Here is a 15,961-nt window from a genome sequence, read left to right as displayed (position 1 = left end):
TAATTTTTTTTTGTATTTTTTTTTTAGTAGAGACGGGGTTTCACCATGTTGACCAGGATGGCCTTGATCTCTTGACCTCGTGATCCACCCGCCTCGGCCTCCCAAAGTGCTGGGATTACAGGCTTGAGCCACTGCGCCCGGCGGGGCTTTCTTTTCTAGAAGGTTATTAATTATAGATTAATTATTTTAATAGATGTAGACCTATTCAGATTGTCTATTTACTTTTTTTTTTTTTTTTTTTGAGGTGAAGTCGTACTCTATTGCCCAAGCTGGAGTGCAGTGGTGCAATCTCGGCTCACTGCAGCCTCTGCCTCCCAGGTTCAAGTGGTTCTCCTGCCTCAGCCTCCCAAATAGCTGGGACTACAGGCATGCACCACTATGCCTGGCCAATTTTTGTATTTTTATTAGAGACAGGGTTTCATTGTGTTGGTCAGGCTGGTCTTCAACTCCTGACCTCGTGATCTGCCCACCTTGGCCTCCCAAAGTGCTGGGATGACAGGCATGCACCACTGTGCATCTATTTAATCGTGTGAATTTGAGTAGATTGTATCTTTTAGGGAATTGGGCTATTTCATCAGATTATCAAAATTGTGGGCATAGTATTGTTCATATTAATAATATTCCTATTTGATCCCTTTAATATCTGTAAGACTTGCAGTAATGTTTCTTCCTTCATTTCTATTATTAGTAATTTGTGTCCTATTTTTTATCTTAGCCTGGCAGAAGGCTCATCAATTTTGCTGATCTTTTGAAAGGAACAGCTTTTGGTTTTGTTTATTTTCTCTGTTGATATCCTCTTTATAATTTCGCTGATTTCTGTTCTAACATTTTTCATTTATTCTGCTTCCTTTAGATTTTAATTGCTATTTTAATTTTAGTTTCCTAAAGTAAAAGCTTAGATTATTGATTTTTTCCTTTCTAATATGCATTAATGCCATATGTTTTCCTCTAAGTCCTGCTTTTGCTGCATCTCACAAATTTAGATGCTACATTTTAATTTTCATTTAAATTTTTCATAAAATTTCCACTTTGCCCCATATGTTATTTAGAAGTGTTTTGTTTAATCTTCACATATTTTGAGATTTTCCAATTATCTTCCTGTTATTGACTTCTAGTTTAATTCCACTGTGGTCTGAGGGCAGACATTATATAATTTCTATTCTTGGAAATTTTCTCAGTTATGTTTCATATCCCAGAATGTGGTCTATCTTAGTGAATATTTCATAAGAGCTTGAGAAGAATGTGTATTCTGTTGTTGTTAAATGAAGTAGCCTACATTACTTAGTAATGTAGACATTCCTAAGTAATATCCATTACTTAGGATTGGTGATGTTATTTAGTCCAACTATGTCCTTACTGATTTTTGGCTGTTGGATCTGTTCATTTTCAATACAGGATTATTGAAGTCTCCAACCATGTGTATTTATATATAGTAATTCCTCATATATTATCATTGATAGGTTCTTAAAAAGTGACTTTAAGCAAAACAACATCCTGTATGCCATAGGAACTTATCAATTAGTCTATGGTAAAATTGGTTTTCTTATGTGGAATGCTACTCCACCTAAAGTCACAGTTTTCAATAACCTATTGACAAGATTAAGTGAGAACTTACTGTATTTCTCCTTGCAGTTCTATCATTTTGTTTCTTCATGTATTTTGACACACTACTTTTAGGTGCTTACATGTTGAGAATTGTTAAAAAAAAAAAAAAGAATTAGAGATGCTAAAAATATTACAAATTTCAAATATGCTTAATACTGACTTTCCAACCAGCTCAACATTATGATGTTAGATATTTGTATTTGTGAAGAAATTACGCAGTTTGATGGTGATCCTTAAATTCAGGAAATAAAAATAGTCATTATTAAAAAAAAAAAAAAGAATTGTTATGCTTTTTTAATGATAATAGAAGAATAAACTATTTTATTATTATAAGTCCCTTTTTTAATCCCTGATAACTTTCCTTGCTTTGAAGTCTGCTGTGTTTGAAATTAATATAGTTACTTCCCATTTCTTTTTATTAGTGTAAGCGTGGTATATCCTCAATCCAGTTACTTTAAATTCTAATTTAAAGTAACTATTTCTAATTTAAAGTAACTATAGGTATAAACTGTACATATTCTACCAAAAAATCACTTTAAATTTAAAGTACCTTTATATTTAAAGTGAGATTTCTAGACTACATATAGTTTGTTTTTTTATCCCCTAGCAATTTTAGTTTTTTAGTTAGAACATATAGATTACTGACATTAAAAATGGCTACTGTTGTAGTTGGATGAATATTAACCATATTTATTACTATTTTCTGTTTGTTGTCCTTTGATCCTGTTTTTGTCATCCACTGTGACATACAATGATTTTACATAATAATTATAACTATTAATAACATACAATGTTATATCAGAATTATAGGAGTCTTTTATAATTTTGGAACACATACCAATGACAGATTTATACAAATACAGCCCAAAGAAAGCCAAACACCGTTTCACATTTCTTAATGCTTCCTGTTTTATTTTTATACAAAATAAGCCAAATGTCACTGTTGTATTAGTGCATTATTGATGTCAAAACCAATTCTTAATAACCTTATAGATAAATGTATCCAATCTTAATCAGTTTGACAATAGGCAAGATGTTACAAACCTTTTATAACCCTTTACAAATTTTGCTAAAGAGTAGATCATAAGCATGTATTTGCTCTAAGAAAGCATGTATTTGCTCTAAGAAAAAACCTGTTTTGCTTTTATTCCAATGTTTGATTTACAGAAAAACCGAATAATACCCCATTAACTTTAGCCAATATCCATATAGAGTATCTTACAATTGATTGTTTTAACCTTCCACAACTTGTTCAAACCTTTAGATTTTTCCTATCTAACTTAAAACAATCCTTTAACCTTTTAATCTAGACAAGAAAAAATTCAGATTCCCATGACTTCTTATAATTTTTGTTACCAAAAACATTTCAGCTTGTGTGTTAAACTGTTTATCCAGTAGTCTCAATTACATGTTAACTCTTAGCAACTTTTATTTTTGGTTAAAACCTTGGTAAGTTCTGGATTTTAATTATGGACTAGGTGTGGAGCCTAGCCTAGGACACACCAGGCAGAAGTGCAGATAAGGGCTGACTCTCCAGCATAGCTAGGGCACGTGGCTAACTCCACATGTCCCCAGCCCTTATCTAGAATCTAATGTCTCCAAGGTAGGTAAATTGAACAATTTTCAAAAGTCAAAGAAGCAGTTTTTGACCTTAAAGCATTTAGCAAACTTAATATCTGACCTTCATAATTTAGACCAAATGTCTTTATTTTACCAATAATCTTTAAAACTGTTTTTATTTTCCAAAGATTACTTAAGTTACATGAACTAAAAGGCATTACACTTTTTCCTTTTCTGACAAAATATTTCACGTAAGCTGTTATTATTTTAAACCAATTAATTAAAGGCCTTTTATATTACACACACATAATACATATAAGTACCTTGACAGAGATAAAAGATTATCCCCTAAGCCTGGAATTGAACCCTGAACCCAGGCCACCATTATGATGGCAGAGACCAAGAGAAAGTACTGCAATGTGGTTACACAGTCAAGCTCCCAAGGACATGACTGACTAGTTTGATGGCCTGTCTTGAAAAACAGGCTTACAGGTGTCCTAAGCCCATGTTCTATTATAAGGTACCCCTCGTTATGATAGAACAATACAGAAAGAAACACAAAGCATACCAAATTCTCTAGAGCTCAAGATTAGCCTCGTAAATCCTTTTTTCCCATTAATTAAAACTTTATAGGAGATAAACAATGATTTTTACCATTGATTCAACTGGTTTGCACAGAGAGAAAGATAGATTGAGAGAAAGAGAGAGAGAGAATGGTCAGAAGTCTGACAGGTAAGAAGTTCTTACATTTTTGCCAGCATGCCAGGCTTCTGGGTTCCCTTTCCCTTAGCAGCCTTAGTGACCCGGCTGGCTGCACCACAGCCCTGGGGGCCAAGCCACATCACAAAGGAAAACTATCTTTTTCTCGTCTGGTCAGAGCAAAATATGTGTGACAAAACAGACATTAGCCACTCTGCTTAGTACCCAATGTTAAATCCAGCAAGGCTCAAACTTGCCCCTAGTTGGGCCACGTTATTATCAATCCAACCTCTGACCAGGAGTTTTGACGTGTGGTCTCTGGGCAAGATGTTCACCTTGAGTAATGGGCAAGATAAGAAAGGGAAAGGAGCAAAAGGAAAGCATTGCCTGTGGTAGGGTGGGGAAGGTGAGTCACTCCCCACCCTACCAGAAAAAGACTCACTCATTGCAGTGATACTGAAAAGTTCAGGCAGCTGCTGTTGGGAAGGGACTCCTTCTAGCAGTCTTAACAGCTCTCAAGTTTCCCCTTTTAGGGAGGAAAAAGCTCCCTGTGTCCTACAATCCTGCACATGCCTAACCCTGTCACCTGCAGCCATCAGCAGAGAGTGAAAGGCAGATTATTCCACAAAGAATATTATGAAGAGACCCCCAAACAGGCTTCGTTTGAGCAACGTGGCTGTATATTCACTTGGGTGCGGGTGGGCTGAGTCCAAAAAGAAAGTCAGCAAAGGGTGGAGGAATAGGAGTTGTTTTTTTTAGGTTTAGGGTAAGCAGTGAAAAGTTACAGAATTTACAGTTTAGGGCAGTTTTTGCAAGCTGGGAGGGGGTCATAGGGTCTGGAGTCACAAGGTTGACCAAGGTCGTTTACAAAGTCCAATTGCCTTATCAACTGAGGCGGGAATAAGGAACAAAAGAAGAATGTCTCAAGTTAATTGGGCACCTCAGGGGTTGATCATTCTTCCTCTTTTCATGGTCTTCCAGTTACTTCAGATTTATAATTCCAGGAGGCCATCCAGAGGCATACATGCCGGTCACGGGTGTTGCCGTGGTGTCCATTGCACCATCTGTCAGCCTAAAAGACTTTACATTCCTGTCTTTTTATATTAGTAATATAAAGAAAAAAGAAGTAAAGAGTGGAGGGCAGTGGAATATTAGGAAGGCCGGCACAGAGGGGTGATGGGGCAATGTTTCTCAGGGCTTCTTTGAGTGGGATAGGAGGCAGCGTGGAAACCTAAAATGGAAAACAAGTTAGACTGCCAGGAGATCTTGGGGCTGGGGATGATATTGTGGGGTTGTTAGAAGGAGCATTTGTTGTATCAACTGATTGGTTATTGGTCGTATATGATTTTGTAGGAATTGAGAGATTAATTAGAAAACACAGGGTCCAAATAAGAGAAAGAGAAAGATAGGTATCAGAGGACTAAGGACTGGAAGAAGCTATGACACTTAGAGAGTGTCCAGCCAGTCCAGCCAGGTCCAGAATAACCATTTGCCTGATTAGTGAGCTTTTGGCTCTATCTTTTAATTTATTGATGACATCATATACAAGGCCAGACTGGTTCACATAAAAACAACATTCCTTATTTAGGAATAGGCAAAGACCTCCTTTTTCTGCAGCCAGTAAATCAAGACCACTGCAGTTTTGAAGGATAAATGTAGCTAGGGAATTTACTTGAGCTTGAAGAAGGGATAGCGATTGAGTTAATTCTGCAATGCTAGCAGAGAAATCATTAGAGCGGCGATGGAAGGTGATGATTGAAGTGGTAAGGCCTGCTATGCCTGTGCTGAGTGCAGTAGTAATTCCTAACCCGACAAATAAGGGGACCGATGGAATGACCCAATGTGTCATGTCGGGATCTCAGAAGGAACAGGGAGGCTTTTGTCTCCATTGGCAAACTGAATTCTTGGAGTCAGGAAAACTAGGGTATAAGTGCCTGTCCAGTTGATAGGAAGGCAGGTGTAAAAAGAAGAACCACAGAGGAAAAAAAAGTCCTTGGCTTAGAAAGAACTGGAAGTGTAAACTGAAAAGGTGAGGCGAGAAAGTCTTCTAAGGGGCTGGGGCTTTGAACCCAAATACCAAAGGATCCAGCAAGGGCCACGGCTGTTAAAGGTTGTAGTGGGATTTGATAGGGTAACTGTGTGGAGGGAGAGCTTTCGTTTTCATGCTGTTTGAGGAAGCATGTGGCATCTATAAGTAACCACTCACTTTAATTAACAAGATTGGGTATGAGCAGAGAATAGGAGTGAGAGTAAGAGTGAGTATAAAAGAAAAGCAGAGGACTTCATCAGGGTGGAAGAACTGGAGAGTCCCCTGCCACTGAAGATTATCCACTCTAACAGAGAATTAAGGGTGGCAGCCTGAGGGTAAAACCATGAAATATCAGCTATAATTTCCTGGGGGAAAAGTGTAAATCTGTAACTTAAACAAAAGCAGAGCATATAAAAATAAATGAGTACAGTGAATTTGAGCACAAGTAGACAAAAAACAATAGAAGCAGACACTTTCTGAGGTGTGCTTTAAGTAGCAGAGGTGACTGCATTAAATACTGGTGTTAGGAAAAAGATGCCTAGTGAAAATAAAAGGGATGTTAGGTTTATATAGGGTTACTCTTCCACTTTGGGGATATGAGTGAGTTTCAGAGAAGTGGGGAAGAGTACTTGTGACTTCCAGGAGGAGGTGGAGGAGTCAGGCTGATTGTCTGACGGACACAGCTTTATCCTGGAATGATGGACCCACTGGTGTTTTCATTTGGCCAGGTATCTGGAGTGGGTAAGAGGATATTAGCAGCCTGGCAGATTTCATGTGTGGCCTGTTGGGGAACTGGAATATAGTCACTAAGACTTGTGTCTGGAATGTTAGGCCCAAGAAGAAAGGTGTGGTCATATAGGAGTTCAAAGGGGCTGTGCCCTGTGGGTTATTTAGGACTGGCTCGAATCCTGAGTCCTCTGCAGTGGATAACTCTGGCCTTGGCTGGGAGGAGAGCAGCCTTAAGGAGGGCCTTTATTAAGTGAGCACTGATAATAGAGGACCCCTGTGTGGGGAGAAAATCTTTTTCTGCCCATATGGCAGCATGGTGGTGTAGGATATGGAAGGCGTATTTAGAGTCAATATGGATATTAACATGTAATCCTTTGGCAAGAGTAAGAGCATGGGTTAAGGCAATCAGTTCAACTTGCTGAGAAGTGGTAGAAGAGGGGAATGTGGCAGCCTCAGTAACTGATGAGTGGGATAAAACAGCATAGCCAGCTTTGGCCAGTGCCAACTGACTGGGCTTGGAGGAACTGCCATCAATAAACCATTGATAAACCACATTCCCCTCTTCCACGGCTTCTCAGCAAGCCTGAGTCTGGAATAGAAAAATGAGAAATATGGGGAAACAGGGAGGATGCCATATGGATTATGGAGATACAGTCATGGGGTTCAGGGTTTGTGTTGGGTATTAAGTGAGAGGCTGGATTGAAGTCAGGACCTACAGCAATAGTTACTGTGAGGTTCTCAATGAATAGTGAATAAAGTTGGAGAAGGCGAGAGGCAGAAAGTATGTGTGTAAGGTGTGAAGAGGAAACTAAACTTTGGAGGTTGTGAGAGCTGTAAAGTGTAAGTGGGGCATAGCCTGTGATTTTGAGAGATTCTAGGAGTATAAGGACAGCAGCTGCTGCCATGCATACGCATGAGGGTCAGCCCAGGACTTTGAGGTTTAGTTGTTTGAATAAAAAGACTACAACCTGAGGGCCCGCCTCCTGTGTAAGAATTCTGGTGGTGTAACTTTTTATTTCTGCTATGTAGAAAGAGAAGGGTTGAGAGGAGTTGGGGAGTGCTAAAGTGGGAGCAGTATCTTAAGCCTTTTTTAGAGAACGAAGGAATAATAGGGGAAGGATTTTTGGTCTATGGGATCAGATAGGTTTCTTTTGTAGGTCTTGGACTAGTTTGTAGGATTTGTCTGGTCTTTGGACAGGTAGGATAAGGGAACAAATTTGCGCTTTGGAAGGGGATATGAGATACCCCTTTGAGTATAGATGCTGAAGAAGCAGAAGGGTGAATTAAAAGGCCATGTTGTAATACACAGGTGATAACAGGCTTTTAAAGCCTGTTGTGGGATGGGGTACTGGCACTGGGCTGGGTAAGGGTGGTTAGGTTTTAAGGGGATAATGAGGAGTGAGTGACTTGTAGAAAGGGATGGGGAGGTGGTGTCCCACACCCTAGGGTTAAGGTAGGGGGACATATGGGGAGCTATTGAGGGAGGTACAGGTACAGGGATGAGGACAACAATGAGGTGTGGCTGTACCCCAGAAATAGTTAAGGAGGCAGACAATTTTGTTAGGATATCTTGGCCTAACAGGGAAACTGGACAAATGGGGATGATTAGGAAAGAATGTAGAAAGGGGTGCTGGCCTAATTGACACCAGACTTGGGGAGTTTTGAGAGGCCTGGAAGCCTTGCCATCAATTTCCACAATACTTATGGATGTCAAGGTGACATGTCCTTGAAAAGAAGGCAGTGTGGAGTGAGTGACCCCTGTGTTAATAAAGAAGGGAATGGACTTACCCTCCGCCATAAGAGTTACCTGAAGTTTGTTGTCTGTGACGATCCAGGGGGCCTCTGAGATGTTCAGGCAGTGTCAGTCTTTAGCCGCCAAGCTGAGGAGATCTGGGAAGAATCAGTCTAGGAGCTTTGGGTTGGAACTCCAGGAACTCTGGGAGTAGCCATGTGAGTCAGACAGTTTGACTTCCAGTGGGGGCCCACACAGACAGGGCAGGACTTAGGAGGAATCCCAGGCTATGGACATTCCTTGGCCCACTGGCCAGGTTTCCAACGCTTGAAGCAAGATGGGGTAGGGGTGGCTGGACACGGCAGTCTGGGAGCTTTGAAGTCTTTATGAGCCAGTAGTGTGGCTGGGGTTTGTCTTACGACAGAGGCAAGCATCTGTAGTTCTGAGATGCACTGTCACTGGGTAGCTTCTTACCTATTATTGAACACCTTGAAGGCAAGGTTGATTAATTCCTGTTGTGGGGTTTGACAGCCAGATTTTAATTTCTGTAGCTTTTTTAATGTCAGGGGCTGATTCGGTGATAAAATGCATATTAAGCATTCTTTAGGGGTGAGAGTAGAAGTAAGGATGACATTTAAGTCACTCCAAGTGTGATTATTGAACTGGGTTAAGTATTGGAACTCTTGTATCTATTTAGTAGGATCTGATGAAAAGGAGCCTAACTGTTGGCTAATCTGGGAAAGGTCAGATAAAAAGAAAGGAATGTGCACCCTAACTATGCCTTTAGCTCCACTGTCTCTTGAAGGGGAAATTGTTGGGCAGGGGCGGAGGAGTTAGCCACAGGACTAAACTGTAAGCCTGACTGGGTATGAAGTCAGGACATGACAGAAGAGGCATAAAGAGGTCGGCTGTGGGCAGAGGAAGAGGAGGGAGACTTTGCATGGGTGGTTAGAGTGTGGATTAGGGTCTGGTTCGGACAGGCAGGGAGGAGAAAGGTCAGAAGGGTTGATGGATAAGGAGGACTTTGGGTCACTGGCAGAGGCAGGAGGGGTGGACAGAAGGGAAAGAAGGAAAATTTGGGATGATTACATTTAGAGCAGAGATTAGGGAGGAATTGGAGTGTGTAAAAATGCCTGGACATAGGTAATTTCAGACCATTTGCCCATTTTACAACAAAAGTTTTCTAGATCCTGCAGGATAAAAAAATCAAAGGTACCATTTTCTGGCCATTTAGACCCATTGTCAAGTTTATATTGTGGCCAGGTGATATTGCAGAAGAAAATAAGATGCTCAGGTTTTAGGTCAGGTGATAGCTGGAGGGCTTTGAGATTTTTTCAGAATGCAGGCTAAGGGACAGGAGGGAGGAATGGAGGGCGGGAGATTGCCCATAGTTTAAGAAGAGTGGGGGAGACAAAGTGAATGCATGACCAAGCATCTTATAAGGCGTCCCAGACTAACCTTTGTCTGAACCTAGGGTGAATTGGTCAAAGGGGCTATCCCTCGTGTTGACCGTCACCTACGAGTATGAGTGAGTGACCAGAGCAGATGTCTCTGCAATGATCAGTCACCAAGGGGAGACTGTCTTCCCAGTTCCATGACCTATGTAGGTTTTTTTCCGGTCATGAACCTCATGAAAGTCTTGTCCTTCTTGTCTCTACTGAAAGGAAGAGGAAAATAAAACTGAAAGGAGAAGGTTGACAGGTAGTGAGAAGAGCTAAAGAAGAGAGTTGAGGCAAACTCCTTACCTGATCTGAGAATGGTGAGCGGAAGTGTGGGCTGGTCTGATGAGCCTAGGTCATAGTTAGGTCTCTTCATAGAGGGAGAGCAGGGACAGGGGGCTGGTGTTCCCGACGGAGTACCCCTGTCCTGGTTTTTGGCACCAAATGTTAAAACACACACTCTGAATGAAGAGACCCCCAAACAGGCTTTGTGTGAGCAGCATGGCTGTTTATTCATCCGGGTGTGGCAGGCTGAGTCAGAAGAGTCAGTGAAAGGCAGAGGAATAGGAGTTGGTTTTGTAGGTTTGGGGTAGGCAGTGGAAAGTTACAGAAGTTACAGTTTAGGGCGGTCTTTGCAAGCTGGGAGGGGTTCATAGGGTCTGGAGTCAGGAGGTTGACCAAGGTTGGTTACAAAGTCGAATTGTCTTATTAATTGAGGCAGGAACAAGGGACAATGGAAGAATATTTCAAGTTAAGTAGGAGCCACAGGGGTTCATCATTCTTTTTCTTTTCATGGTCTTCCAGTTATTTCAGATTTTCTAATTCCAGGAGTCCATCAGAGGTATATGTGAGGGTCACAGGGGTTACCATGGCATCCATGGCACTGTCAGTCAGCCTAAAAGACCTTAGCAGGTTCAAACAATTCTTCTGCCTCAGCCTCTCAAGTAGCTGGATTACAGGTGTGTGCCACCATACCCAGCTAATTTGTGAATTTTTAGTGGAGGCAAAGTTTCACCATGTTGGTCAGGATGGTCTTGATCTCTTGACTTCATGTTCTGCCTGCCCTGGCCTCCCAAAGTGCTGGGATTACAGACATGAGCCACTGTACCTGGCCAACCCTCTCTGTCTTAGAAGAGACTCTAACCCCTCTAAGTTGGACCTCTAACCAGATCCCATTCTTTACCTGGATATATGCACCACACTTACCCAAAGTCAGCCAACTGGTGTGTGCAGATAATTTTCCTTTGGGTCTGGGGTGTCTTCAGTATTGTCCCTTAAGGGTTCACCAGAAAGATGTTTCAGGACCCCACCATTTACCCAAAGGTAGCCACTGGGTTGAAGGCTTTTTCACTATAGTTCTTCTGTGGTCACCAAAATGATGTTACAGGACTCCACCACTTAACCAAAGTTAGTCTTTGGGTCAGGGATCCTTACAATGGTCCCTCATGGTCGCCAAAAGGATGTTACAAGAAAGGGGTCCTGATCCAGACCCCAAGAGAGTTCTTGGATCTCACACAAGAAAGAATTCAGGGTGAGTCCGTAGAGTAAAGTGAAAGCAAGTTTATTAAGGAAGTAAAGGAATAAAAGAATGGCTGCTCCATGGACAGAGCAGCACACTTTTATGGTTGCACACTTTTATGGTTATTTCTTGATGATATGCTAAACAAGGGGCATTCATGCCTTCCATTTTTAGATCATATAGGGTAACTTCCTGATGTTGCTATGGCATTGTAAACTGTCTTGATGCAGATGAGAGTGTAGTCATGAGGACAACCAGAGGTCACTCTCGCCATCTTGGTTTTGGTGGGATTTAGCCAGATTCTTTACTGTAACCTGTTTTTTCAGCAAGGCCTTTATGACCTGTATCTTGTGCTGACCTCCCATCTCATCCTGTGACTTAGAATGCCTTAACCATTTGGGAATGCAGCCCAGTAGATTTCAGCCTTATTTTAGCTAGCTCCTGTTCAAGATAGAGTTGTTCTGGTTCACGTGCCTCTGGCAATATGAAACTCATCTCCTTCTACTTATGTGTCTCAGAAACAATTTATTTACTCTCAAGATGCAATGATAGTAGATGCATTAGGTAAACATTACCATTCAAAAAAAAAAAAAAAGAGAGAGAGAGAAATTAGACTAAAGAAAGGGGGCAGTAGGCCTCATACAAGTCTGAAACCCATCAAGGTAGTCATTAAAATTCAAAGCTCCTAAATAATCTTGGACTCCATATCCAGTATCCATGGGACACTGGTGCAAGGGGTGGGGTCCCAAAAACTTGGGTGGCTCCATCCCATGGTTTTGTAGGGTGTAGACCCATGGCTGTTCGCATGGATTGGAATTGAGTGCCTGAGGCCTTTTCAGGTACAGAGTGCAAGCTGCCAGTGTATCTACTATTCTTGGGTCTGGAGGATGGCAGCTCCTTTCTGCAGACCCCAGTGGGGACTCTGTGTCAGGGCTCCAACCCCACATTTTCTAGCACTGCCCTAATAGAGTATCTTGGTGGGGTCTCTGCCACTGTGTCAGGCTTCTACCTGAGCAACAAGCTTTAAGATATATCCTCTGAAATCTAGGGAGAAGCTGCCAATCCTCCTTCACACTTTCATTCTGTGTACTCGAAGACTTAATGCCACAAGGAAGCCATCAAGGCTTATAGCTTATGCCCTCTGGAGTGGCAGCTGGTGCTGTACCTGGGGCCCTTTGAGCTGTGACTATAGCTGGAAGAGTTAGAATTCAGGGAGCAGTGTCCCAAGGTTGTGCAAAGCAGCAGCATCCTGGGCCTGGCCGCTGAAACCATTCTTCCCTCCTGGCCTCTGGGACTGTGACAGGAGTGGTTGCCTAGAAAATCTCTGAAATACCATGGTCTTTCTCCCACTGTAATGGATATTAGCACTTGGCTTCCTTTTAGTCATGCTAACATCTTTAGCAAGTGGTTGCTCCACAGCCTGCTTGGATTCTTTCTTGATCACAGCTCCAGGCTGTGAGTTTTCTAAATGTTGTGCTCTGCTTCACGTTCATATATAAGTTCTAACTTCAAGTTGTTTCTTTGCTCTTGCAACTGACTGGAGGCTGTCAGATGCAGCCACATCACTTGTTGAACACTTTGCTGCTAGAATTTTCTTTTCTGCCAGATACACTAGGTTCTTACTGTTAAGTTCAATCTTCCACAAATTCCCAGAGCAAAGACACAATGCAACCAAGCTCTTTGCTATGGCATAACAAGGGTGACTCTTGCCCTTCTTATTTCCATCTGAGACCTCATGAGCCTAGCCTTCACTTTCATATGTCTATTATGTAACTATTAGTAGCTTGGTCACAATCATTTAAACACTCTCTAAGAATTTCCAAACGTTTCCTCATCTTTCTGTCTTCTTCTTCTAAGCCCTCTAAACTCAACCTCTGCCTGTTTCCAGGTTCCAAAGTTGCTTCCACATTCTAAAGCAATGTCCTTCTTGGTACCGATTTTCTGTATCCATTCATTTGCATTGCCGTACAGAGTTACCTGAGGCTGGGTAATTTACAAATAAGTTTAATTGGCTCACGGTTCTGAAGGCTTTACAGGAAGCACAGTACTGTCACCTACTTCTGGTGAGACCTCAGGAAGCTTACTATCATGGCAGTAGGCAACTAGGAGCTAGCATATCACACTGAGGGAGCCGAAGCAAGAGAGAAAGAAGGGGGAGGCTCCAGACTTTTAAACAAGCAGATATTATGTGAACCGAATGAGAATTTGCTTATCACCAAGAGGATAGTGCTATACCATTCATGAGAGATCCACCCTTAAGATCCAATCACCTCCCACCAGGCCCCAACTCCAACTTTGGGAATCACATTTAAACATGAGATTTGGAAGGGACAAACATCCAAACCATATCACATGGTTTCAAAAGAGCAGTCTGGTATAATTCTTTGCTCTTCTATGAGTAAGATTTGTTCTTCTTTCTGGTTTTCTTTTCTTTTCTGTTGTTTGAAAATAATATATGTATACATAGTTCTTCTAGGATATATTATTTTTGGTATTTACTGAGCACCTAGATCTGTGGTTTAGTGTCGGATACTAATTTTTAAAAAAATCTCAGTAATTATTGTTTCAAATATTTCTTTTCTATTCTCTCTTCCTCTTCTAGTCTTTTCATTACACATGTTTATGTAGTTATTCCAAAGTTCTTGGATATTCTGGTTTGTTTGGGGTTTTTTTAGTCTTATTTCTCTGCTTTTCAATTTGGGAGATTTCTATTGAGACATCCTCCAACTTTGATATTCTTTCTTGTGTTCTGTGTACTGAGATGTCAATTAAAGGCATTTTTTATTCATGCTATAGGGTATTAATACTTAGCATGTCTCTGGTTCACATAATTTTTTACCTTTCTGTTTACATTGATAATCCTTTCTTGTATACTTCTATTTATCCATTATAGCCCTTAACGTATTAATCATAGTTGTTTTAAATTCCTGTTTCAAGAATTCCATCATCCCTGATACATCTCAGTCGTCTTGTAAGGAATGCTCATTCTACTCAAACTGTATTTCTTTTGCCTTTTAGTATGACTTGTAACTTTTTCTTGACAGCTAGGCATAATGTGTTTCGTAAAAGGAATGGCTAAAAAAACCCATTATTAATGTTGTGTAGAATGCAGAAGAAGAGACATTGTTCTATATGATTAGGTCTGAGTGTTTTAGTGAGATTGTACCACTGGACTGTGAACTTTAAATGTTTCTCACTGTCACTCCCACTCTCCCCATTTGGAGGGTCAGGATGACTTGATGGGACTGGAATTGCTTATTTTTCTACTTCCACTAGGAAGAGTAGACACAGCTGGAGTTTAGTTTCTATGGCATAATAATATTTTTAAATAATTAAAAACTTATGCACATGGAAAATAATCACTAGAATTGGCATCTTAAAATTTGTATGTATAATTTCAGGTTTTTCTCCTTTAAGTGCAGCGTAATGGAAACAAACATTATAGGTGATTCTACACAATTTAAAATTATAATCTTTTTTTTTTCTCTTTTTACAGATGGTTCTACTACAGCTTGACTGTAGGCTTAATATTCCTAGCACTTGTCCTACAGATTATATTAATTTATGCCATGAAGAAAAAATATCAAGAAAAAGAGACCAGCTTTTCTGAAAATGGAAGAAAAGTAATACATGAAGCAAACCTCTAATTCATGAATAACAATGCACATTTTGTCCCTTCAGCTGAAGCAGTGAAACATGTAATTAAGTGGAGAAAAAAAAAAAAAAACGTTTCTGCTATTGTGTTTCAAACCAGCATTGTGTTGATTCAGTAATAAGATATTAGTTTTGAGCCGTTCCTGGTCCTTTTACTGATGATGGAATTTTTTCTCATTCTTTACTTATGATGGAACAATAAATCAGCCTTTGAATTTATAATAAAATGAACAATCAATGTGAACACAGAAGTACCTCATTGTTAGTGTATAGCTCTGCATTTCTTGTTAAGATTAAAATATACGATTCATACAACTTTAAAGTGAGAGGCATAGTTATTATGTAATAGAATAAAAAGTATTTGTTCAGGTAATTTAACTCTTAATAAAACCAGTGACTAGAATATGAGTAAAAGTACAAAAGGAGGAGATAGATTAATAGGCTAAATAAGGAGAAAAGTCTAATGTCTTTTGTTAAAAACTAGTTTGGACCATATTACTTAGGCCTGAAATCTAGCCTTGATGTGTACTATAATTATAGTACGTAAATATGTGACCATCAAAGGCATTCTTTATTCGTGTTACAGTGTATTGATATTCAGATGTCTCTTTTGTTTGTATAATTTTTTACCTTTCTGTTTACATTCCCCATCCTTTCTACTATATTTCTGTACATATAGTATACAAATATATGTACTATAATTATATATATTCATGTTAAATCAATGATTTCACAGGCTTTATTAATTTATAAATTGAAATTATATTAAGGTTAAGTAAATTTAAAATATATTAAATACTGCTGAAGAAATATAGATATTCAAATATTTGCAACCTATGATTTTCAGACATGTTACAGTATTTTATTTTTTTTGAGATGGAGTCTCACTCTGTCACCCAGGCTGGAGTGCAGTGGTGTGATCTTGGCTCACTGCAACCTCCACCTCCGAGGTTCAAGTGATTCTCCTGCCTCAGCCTCCCAAGTAGCTGGGACTA

The 15,961-nt window shown here is 40.1% G+C and overlaps 1 protein-coding gene across 1 annotated transcript in view; it reads left to right on the top strand.

Moving 5' to 3' along the window:
• The window catches only part of LOC116557966 (solute carrier organic anion transporter family member 1B3-like), a 61,982-nt gene extending 46,554 nt beyond the window's left edge, over window positions 1-15,428 (top strand). The window contains exon 13 of the mRNA XM_032287787.1: window positions 14,809-15,428. Within this exon, the coding sequence (XP_032143678.1) occupies window positions 14,809-14,959 (151 nt within the window). The 3' untranslated portion in view covers window positions 14,960-15,428. The remainder of the gene's footprint in view (window positions 1-14,808) is intronic.
• The last annotated feature ends 533 nt before the right edge of the window (window positions 15,429-15,961 follow it).

The sequence above is a fragment of the Sapajus apella genome, unplaced genomic scaffold (genome assembly GCF_009761245.1).
Source record: "Sapajus apella isolate SASKATOON/1434 unplaced genomic scaffold, GSC_monkey_1.0 scaffold2, whole genome shotgun sequence".
NCBI lineage: Eukaryota > Metazoa > Chordata > Mammalia > Primates > Cebidae > Sapajus > Sapajus apella.
Note: the sequence above shows the minus strand (reverse complement) of the source record. Positions and strands in the feature narration are given on the sequence as shown.